We start from the raw sequence: 10,613 nt of genomic DNA on the forward strand, positions 1-10,613 counted from the left end.
ATGACAACCACTGAAAAAACGTAAAAACATAAAGAACGAGTTTTGCCATAATGGTGCTTGTGATACAAAATGGTTCTTGAAGCCCCTAAAGCTACTAAAAATCAACAAGTTCTGTAATAATTAAAACAATCAGAATAAAACACTTCATAATCATTTAACTTATTATAACCATAATAAATCTATTAAATAATGATCAAAATCATATAAAATTAGGGTTAAACCCATAGCTAACTTCCTGATCCTACATTCATAAACAGTTTAAACAACCACCATCACCTGATTATCATCCATCCATCCATCCATCCATCCTATAACAAAAGCAGTCAATTCACTAGGTTGACTTTGACTTCCTTCTCTTATCAATCCTCAACATATTTGCAGCCTCTCGCAACCCACTAAGAAAAGCCCCATGCATTGTTGCAGGATACAACTTATTAGTTGCTTCACCAGCAAAGAAAAGCCTACCACCAACACTTTCGGCAAGAACATCATAATCGTTTCCCGAAGCACCGATTCCCACATACGAATACGACCCGTAACTGAACTCATCTTGGCCCCACCGCGTGCATATGGCCTGAAGCGGGTCAGGCACAGCAATCCCCTTCGGGTTAAAAATCCCCTTCAAAATCTCCATAACTTTGTTCACTGATTCCACTGGTGACATTTGCTCAAACCCGATTGCGGCCTCACCCGCCACCAAAGCTATCAAAAGGGGCCCACCCGATACAGACGAATAACTATAGAACAAAAAGAACTCACCTCTCTTATCGGTTTTATCCGACAAATGCCCAAATGTATCAATTTCACCTCCCCAGAAATCGTAAGGAAACAAGATTGCAACTTTGTTCAATAACCCAAACCCTAACCTTTCTATTGCATCTTTCTTTCTTTGAGGAAGATCGGGTATGAATTCGATCGTTGGTTTCTTGAGCACGCCTAACGGGACCGTGCAAAGAACCATATCAGCATTGTAATCTTTCCCGTTCGCGTTGATCAACACACCATCAGACCCATACTTTATGGTCTTCACCGTCTGATTATAAAAAATCGGAAGACTTTCAGCCAACGCTCTAATAAACCTATCGTTCCCTCCCGGAATAAAACAATGATCACCACCCATCTCAAACGGATCATCTTGATCCCAAAACACCATCGACAGATTCGACATTAGTGTCGCATTCGCATACTCTAGATTCGCTAAATGCCAATCTAGCAACATCTTCTCCTGCAGATCTTCTTCAGTGACTTTATAAACATTCCTAAAAGCCTCTAAAGCCGTACCTAACGGAACATCAACCGACTTGGCCTCATCCATCATCGACTGTCTAAGCTTACAAACCCTATCCAACAACTTATTAAACAAAACCTCAACTTTTGAATCAATCTCAGGGTTCACAGTGTCTCCGTTAGGTAAATAAAGCGGACAGATATCCCTGACCTTATGAAGCGGAAACCCAAGCTGCCGCGCCAGGACTCCAAGCGGATTCCCGTTGATTCCCGTCAACACGCTCCCGCCTAGATCCGCAGCCGCAACGCAATCCCCACCCGACATTTTCTTCGTGCGTACACGTCCACCCGGGCGCGATCGACCTTCTAGAACAACTACCTTAAACCCTAGAAATACCAACTGTCGAGCCGCAACCAATCCAGCGAGTCCAGCGCCTATTACAATAACGTCACCTCTAAACAGGCCCCCCGGTGGATTCAATTTCGCGGCTTTCACGGCGGGCGAGAGTCCAAAGTTAATATAACCATGTTCCAGTAAAAACGAGTACGCCGAGTCAACCAGGTGAGTATGCTCAGCTCGTATCGAGTCAAGCGCGTGTTCTCTGGTCAACCAGACATCAACATTTGACCGCCACAGCGCGAGGATATGGTTCCGAACAACAATATAGTTGGACTGCTCGGTCCCACCGATTGTTCTAACAACATTAGCTTCGATTTCATCTTCAGTTAAGGAATCGACAGGAAACCCAACGGAAATCGCGATGAGGTTTTCAACGTCAAGATCCGACGAGACTCTCCGGCGCTGGCGGGCCGTTAGGGTTTCGATGTCGTCTTCGAAGGCGTCTGGGCGGAGGCCGTCGGCGGAGAGTATCATCTCCGGGAACTGTTTCTTTGTCCGGCGACGTTTTTTGGGGGCCGGAATCTCAATCAAGTCAGTGGTGGTTTGAAGGGTAGAATCGGGATTGGAGATTGTGGGTATGGGTATGGGTATGGGTAAGAGATGGGTGTTTTCGTCGCCGGAGGAGGCGTTGTTTGGGTTATCGGAGGTGTTGTTGGTGGTGTCGGCTTGAGATTCCATGATGGTGTCCATTATATTCTGACGGCGGTCAAGTGAAGTGAAGAATCTCTAATGTTTATCGAATGCTGTCTACATATAACTCGATAGATAGGTTAAAAAAACAATGATAAACTGCTTCTTTGGTCCTTACTTTCTAGCAGTACTTCTGTAGTCATCATGCCCCCACCCCTAAACCTAAACGTTATGCGTCACGTGTTTAACTTTAGTTAGAGTTATGGTTTTTTCAAAAACAAAGTGTAGTCATAACTTTCCATTCCTGAGAGTTATGCGGCACGTGGCGCCAAGTCCAAAGTTAATATAAGTCACTTTTACATTTTTTTTTTGTTTTTTTTTAAGTTTTTTATTAAAAATAATCAAATAACAACAATATTCTATTAAATAAATAATACATTAAAATAAAAAAGCTACTCGTCTCCATCGTCTTCACCTTCGTCGTCTTCTCCCTCGTCGTCGTCGTCTTCATTGTTGCCCTCGTTTTGATTCTCATTTTCACTAGGCAAACGCCGATTCATCCAAAGATGTTGGACCAAATCCCTCTTTAATGCGTTCTGTATCCCTCTTGACTGCACGAAATCCGAGTTTCGAGTCTTTTCTCCATACTTGATGGAGTTCGTGGTGGATCCGAGTCCGGTATGAAAGTTGGACATATTGTTCTTCCCTCGCCCTCGATGATCATGTTATGCTTTATGATACACACATACATAGCACATTTCATTCTTTCTAAAGACCATAGACGACAAGGATTTTTAACAAAATGTCAGCGTTGTTGAAGAACCCCAAAACACCTCTCGATATCCTTTCTCGCATACTCTTGTACTTTCTTAAAATACTGTCTTTTTTCATCCAACGGGTCTCTGAATGTTTTCACGATTATCGCATGCTCAAGATATATTCCATCATTCAGATAGTACCCATGATGGTAGAAGTTATCGTTAGCCCAAACGAAGCGACGGTAACAGTCCCAGATATTTAACTCTCCATCACAGGCGACTATTCAAAGACGGTTATGTCATTGTTGGAACCGGGAACACCAAAGATGCTGACCAAATCCAAAGGTCGTATGAAGCAATCGCTTGAAGCCTGACCGTTGGTCCCTTTTGGTCACCTCGTGTGTATTGACCTCGCTATCCAGTTGGTCAATTATCCCATTCCCAATTAAGGGTGTTCTAAAAAATCCGAATCCGTATTCGTATCTGAAATATCCGAAAATCCGAATCCGAATTATCCGAAATTTCGGATATCCGAATCTCGAATATCCGAAATTTCGGATTCGGATTCGGATAGTGATTCTGAAAATTTTCGGATAGTTCGGATATCCGAACTATCCGAAATATTAAATAATATTATTTTTAAGTATTCAATACATTTACCAAATTACCCATACATCCTTAAAAACCCTAGCCCCTTTTCCTAATTCTTGTTCATCTCTCAACAACTCCATTCCAGTCACACACAGTTACCACGCCACCACCGTTCCGGCCACCGCCAGACCACCCACGTTCCGGCCACCACCACACCACCTCCGGTTGTAACCATACCTGTAAGGCCCCGTTACCGATGCCCTACATTGGACGTTGGATTTACTCGTAAACGTAGTTCTAAATATCAGTGTTAATTAAAAACTTTCACGGAAATTATAAAACTTAAATCATTGGTTACAAACATCCATATGTTTGTCTTTTAAAACATAACTTAAATTATAGTATCAAAACAACACAAAAAATCTTCAGATGCCAGCCTCGTCCAATCCTGCCATGTGTCCTCCTCAGGCTAACTGTTTCAATCTTGTCACCTGCGTGCATACTAAAAGTCAGCTACGCTGAATGAGTTCTAGTTAATACAAAAACATACAATACGTTCTTATATTACATATTTGATCTTCTTTACTTCCTTTCATACATACGTAAGTATTTACTTTCATTCTTACTTTCATACATTCCTTCTTTTGTACTTCATATTTTATCTTTCTTTACATACATACTTAAACGTTTTAAAGAGCCTTTCGCCCTATAACCTCACATATATTATTAGTGTCTGCCACCCTTAAAGAGCTTCTCGCCCTATAATCTAACATATATTTGTAGGGTCTGCCACCCTCCTTCACAGATAATATTAGGGTCTGCCACCCTCCTTCACAGATACTATTAGGGTCTGCCACCCTCCTTCACAGATATTATTAGAGTCTGCCACCCTTTACTGTCAATTCCTTCATATTATACTTTCCTTTCTTTTATAAATTTTTATATACTTTCTTACATATTCATTAATCTATAACATACATACACCATACATACAACATGTATAAACAATCACATCTCTAACTATCTCCTGACAGTACATGCAATATCCGAAGATCGTTCATGTACCGTCAAGCATTCATTCATAACTTTCACATATATCATAATAGGCATACACTTACCACTTAAGGTAAGTGTATTAACTAATTACATCAAGTATGCACACAGCCCCGAAAACATAACAAGGAATGGGGCTAGAACCTCACTTGGATCCTGTTACTCTCGTCGTTAATGGTTAATTCTTTCTTTAACTGAGCTCGGCTAGCTGTTAAATACACACACACACACACACACACATACACGTTAATTACCCGCTTAATTAATTAAATCGGTATTTTAGTTAATCAATCAAACTGTCTAAGTTGGGATCGTTGCTTAACTTAAACAGATGTGCCAACTAGTTAAATCAGGTCTATTGCCCATCACTGCACCTGGGCCCAACTGGCCAGGCTCAAAGTCAATAGAGAACCATATGGCCGAGAACTCAAGGCAAAGAACTCACGATGGCCGAGAACCTCGTTTTGACCAAAACCCATAAGGTGGACGTCTTGTTTGAACCCGATGACTCGTACCAATAACAATAACCACTAACAGATCTCAGATCTGTGTTTATACTATTAATACGATTAAGGATCTAGCTCATAATTAACATTGATTCAGTGTTATATATGTATATCTATTATCAATATATTATCTGTATAATATTAGGTGAAGCTTGAGAGAGAGTTTGGACAACAATTCGTTAATTAACTCTCAAAACTTCTATTAAATTGTGAACAGGGGTTCACTATATATAGAAAGTGATCTGGTTCGCTAACATCCCCTAGCGAACCAGCCTCTCCTTCGTTACATACATTAACATAGTGAAACACCCCCTGATTCGTTAACATCCCCTAACGAATCAGGAGGGAATACATTTAATGTCTAGTTTGCTAACATCCCCTAGCGAACTAGACTATAACTTAACGAACTAGCTATTAAATAAACTAATTATTACATTAATTAATAAACAAACGTTAACGATAAATACAAAGACTCTAGACGAAAAACCGTGCACTAACAGACACCCTCTCGTCTTGAGCTCTTTGTCTTTAACTTATTTGAAGCGCTTTGACTGCCAGTCTCTGCAACTATGAATTCCATGTTCATGACACACACGAACGACTCGTTGGAATTGCATAGCCAGGTCGTAATCTTCTCGGCGCTCGATCAAAATCTGCTTCCTGTGTAGCACATCATTGTCTATCTCTGATAAATTAACCAACCACATCGGGTCGATTATCTTAATGAGTTCAGTCTTCAGTTCACTTCCAAGAACAATGACGGCCTCGCCAGTACGATTGTCATAGTACCAGCGGTTGAAAGAGTGATGCATATGTTGAGGCATCGTCTTCACATGAACCTTTTTCATCATCTTTGGTGGCTTCACTTTCAAGACAAGTTTCTTCCAGCCGGTCCTTGGATCAATCTCGTCAATACGCTTACGTCTTGGGACCTGGGGCTTAAAGAATTTGAAGCCATGATTGACCTCGAACAGTAAGTGTTGGTGAAACCACTCAGCTGTTCAGTAACCCCCACGATTGATAAATGGACGTCTCGCGAGGGTACGAATATCCCACCGTGGTAATGTCAGAACATCCATTATCTTCTCGTAATACTAGACACCCTTTTCCCAGTTGACTATACATACTTTAAGGTCAGAATCATAGAGCCAGGAGACAATATCACCCTGTACCTTAGAAACGGTCTTGAAGGTAGTCACCTGATTAGCCTTAACCCAAGCAGCAGCAGTATCTTTTCTTTCTTAATCTGCATAACGATAAGCACTGATAATTTTACCCACTTTATGACGTTTGAACCATCTTTCTACGTCCTCATCAGTCACTTCTTTGAGTGAGGGTACTGTTCGCTGCACAACATTTTCCAATTCATCCTCAGTCTCTTTAAACACCTCTTCTTGAAATACCGGAGCACCTTGATCAACGTTCGTGTGTTAATACAAGTCCGGGTACTCATCAGCAGACACATCCTCCATCTCAATGTCCTCATTCTCATAAATAAAATCCGTATTCATAAACAACGGATCCTCATCCAGCCCTTTTTCATTCACAACCTCAACATCGGGCTCAGCCTCTAACACATTTAATTGATCGTCATTCAGCCCAAGCAGTATTGAAATCTGCTCCCGTGTCAAGGATCTTTCTACAAACTCACCAACCTGTATCTCGTCCCTATTCACCACACTCTTCACCACCCCAGATCCATCTACAAATATCACCGTATTAGCTGCAATCATTTCAATCGGCTTGGCAGCTGTAGGATCTTGATAAACGATAATCTGTTGACTTGAGTCTTCACCCCCCCACTTGTACCAGCACCAGCAGATGACCATGAGATTGTTTAGGCTCACCTCCTGCACCTGATTCATCAGGATCTTCATCGTTGTTCTTGAGTTTCTTTAGGGCATCTTCTTTACAAGTTAATTGTAAAATTAACTCTTCTTGTTCTTTTAACTTCACCCCTGAGACTCAACAATCGCACGCAACGATTTCGTTTAAATTAAAATTAGCGAATTAGCTAATTCGCCTGAATTAAATTAACGAATCACTATGTGATTCGTTACTGCAATGTGATTCGTTACCTTAGGATAGCGAAACAAGACATGATTCGTTGCTTAATTCGTTAAATATGCATAACGAATGGGATGATTCGTTACATAGAGCGGAAGCGAATTAGGTTAGCGAACTAGAATCCAGTTCGCTAGTAAATCACCTAGTTCGTTATCCATAATTAACGAATTAGATTCTAATCAAAAAATATTTTATTTAATTTTAAATTAAATAATTAAATGAATTAAATAATTAAATAAAATAAATAAATTAGGTTATCGAGAATCTTTTTATCCCGACAACCAAATACCTTAAAAACGTTTCAGTTTTACGAAACATAACTTAAAATATTTTGAAAAGAAAAAGAGAAAAATCTTTTTGGAATTTTGTAAAAAAAATAAAGAATAAAGAATGTATTTACAAAAGAATATCCGAATCATAAAAATAGACAATATTTTTGTGTTTTTCAATTATTTATCAAACGAAATATATTTTTGTATTTTTGTCGAGTTTGAGCAGAGAATCATATTGACCAAATTGCCCTTCCATCACAGTTTTATATTTCTGCGATATTATGATTGGCGATAAGTTGGTCATTGGTATTGTTATCCACATAAATCTAATAACACGCATTCATGTATTTTTGTGATATGATTAATTTGTTCAATTACAGCACAGAATGTCAGAAACTATCAGCCTCTAATCTCGGTTCAAGCTTAATTTGATTTTTTGCCAAATCACCCCAACTTGACTTAAATCATTATATTGTTGATCAAAATTTTTGATACCAATTTTGAAATTTTAAGCAATGCATCAAGTTTCCTTTAATATGAGTGAGTATGCACGAGTTCATCTGTCGGCTTACATATATTGTATCCCGTAGGGTCCGTTTCTTATTGGTATTAAGACGCACACAAGGGAGGAACAATTGTATGACTAACAGCGGATTTTGATCAAGTCAGTAATTTAAATTGTACGAAGTACAGCGGTGATCAAGTTTAATGACTTTGGGTTTGCTTCTTGAAAAGCGAGTGAAATATTCATGCTTATGAATACCCAGATTATTAAGCCGCATAAAGACTCACAGTGTCCAGAATCCTAACGCTTGTTATTTGCTTTATTTTATTTTTGGGTGATCAACAAATATAAGGCTTGAGTATGACTGGTTATTACATTTCTGTCATCCTCACCGAGACTTTTGCTAGAGACTAATACCTCTTTCAATTTGGCGTTTCTTTATGTTTATATCACATACTTTACTCTACTGGGTTGTTTTAAGACCTATCAATGCACCAATGCAATTAAGCACACAGTCTTTTAAGCATACTTTTTGCTGGATTTGGGGTCAAGATAATCAATGTACTATCATGTTCTCTTTTTGCTTCAAAAACTCAAAATTTTGAGGAGCATAAAATAAAGAAAAGATAAATTTAATCGCCCCAGTTAACTTAAGTTTATAAATAAATGGCTAACCATCAATTCACAAGTGAATAATAGGACCAAGACATGCAAGCATGCTTCACAAACTTAAATAACCGACATAATTTTCAGCGAGAAAATAATCTAAAAACGCCTGCAAAAATCTTTTTGGTTTTTCTCTATACAAACTTTAAAAACACAATATTTTTGTCTTTTTTAATTTTCTTATAAACAAAATAAACTTCACAATCTTTTTGGATTTTTGGATTTTTCTGTACAAAACATAAATCACATTCTTTGTGGTTTTTCAAAATTTTAAAATGTTTTTGGTTTTTCTAAATATTTAAAAGAAAAACATTAAAGAACAGAAATCACAATATTTTTGAATTTTGAAATTTTTTAATGTTTTTGGATTTAATCTATACAAACGAAAAACACTCTTTTTGTATTTTCTAGATTCCCCCCCTTAAAACTAAAATAAATTATAAAAGAAAAATATGACAGAAAATAAAGATAGTCATCCTTGTTTAAGATATCAGCGAGGGTCTTCAATCCGTTTAAATCAAGCAAAAATTTAAAACGCGTTTTGTCAAAAGCTTTAGTAAACAGATCGGCTTTCTGAAAGTCAGTATGTACTTTCTCAAGGTCAATCAACTTCTTCTCAAAGCAATCCCGTATAAAGTGATATCGAATTTTGATATGCTTTGTTTTCGAATGTTGTACGGGATTCTTTGTGATAGAAATTGCAGCAGAATTATCAATCAAAATAGGAGTAGAAAGAAACTTCAAACCGTAGTCGCGAAGATGTTGTTGTATCCACAAAACCTGGGAACAGCAACTCGAGGCTGCAACATACTCAGCTTCGGCGGTTGAAGTGGAGACCGTTGTCTGCTTCTTACACTGCCAGGAAACAATCCGGTTTCCTAAAAATTGACATCCCGTCGTAGTAGACTTGAAATTGATCTTGCATCCTCCATAATCTGAGTCTGAGTAGGCAGTAAGATCGAAAGTATCATCCTTGGGGTACCAAAACCCGATGTCTGGATTTCCCCTCAAATACTGAAGAATTTTCTTGACTGCAGCTAGGTGAGTCACTTGTGGACTTGCTTGATACCTAGCACAAAGACAAACAGCAAACATAATATCAGGGCGAGAAGCTGTTAAATACATTAAAGAACCGATCATGGCACGATAGAGAAATCCTCCAATTCATCCGGTGATAAATTGTGCCCTACTGGTAGAGGAGTACAAGGGATTTTTCCGGCAGAAATCTTGAATCGGCTCAAGACGTCGTTCACATACTTAGTCTGGTGAATAAAAATTCCGTGAGCAGACTGGTGAACCTGCAACCCTAAAAAGAAATTCATCTCTCCCATCGAGCTCATCTCGAACTTTGTTTGCATGGACTTCTCGAACTCCTTACACAATGTGTCGTTTGTAGACCCAAAAATAATATCGTCGACATAAATCTGGACTAGGAGAAGATCGTCACCAACAGTTTTATGAAATAAAGTGCAGTCGACAGTCCCTCGTTTGAAACCATTATCAGTCAGATGGTCAGCGAGCGTGCCATACCAAGCTCTCGGGGCTTGATGTAGACCATACAGGGCCTTGTTTAATCGGTAAACACGGTCCGGATAATCAGGATCTTCAAAACCAGGAGGCTGTAAAACAAACACTTCCTCGTGTAATTCACCATTGAGAAAATCACTTTTAACATCCATTTGATAGACCTTGATATTCTTATAAGCTGCATATGCCAGGAAGATTCGAATCGACTCTAATCTTGTAACTGGAGCATATACCTCTGTGTAATCAATACCCTCTTGCTGATGAAAACCTTGCACCACTAAACGTGCCTTGTTTCTCACAATTACCCCACGATCATCCTTCTTACACTTAGATACCCACTTAGTCGGAATGGCTTTCTTGACTCTAGCAGGTTTGTCTATTAAGTCCCAAACATCCAAACGTGCAAATTGC

At 39.0% G+C, this 10,613-nt stretch overlaps 1 protein-coding gene across 1 annotated transcript; it reads right to left on the reverse strand.

Moving 5' to 3' along the window:
* Nucleotides 1–298: 298 nt before the first annotated feature.
* On the reverse strand, nt 299–2,317 carry LOC143628305 (lysine-specific histone demethylase 1 homolog 1-like). The gene has a single exon (XM_077097935.1). The coding sequence runs from the start codon at nt 2,315–2,317 to the stop codon at nt 332–334; it is 1,986 nt and encodes a 661-aa protein (XP_076954050.1). The 3' UTR covers nt 299–331.
* Nucleotides 2,318–10,613: the final 8,296 nt, after the last annotated feature.

Source organism: Bidens hawaiensis, unplaced genomic scaffold (genome assembly GCF_021521415.1).
Source record: "Bidens hawaiensis isolate Kalapana, Puna unplaced genomic scaffold, B.hawaiensis_p1.1 tig00004868_1, whole genome shotgun sequence".
In the NCBI taxonomy this organism is placed as follows: Eukaryota; Viridiplantae; Streptophyta; class Magnoliopsida; order Asterales; family Asteraceae; genus Bidens; species Bidens hawaiensis.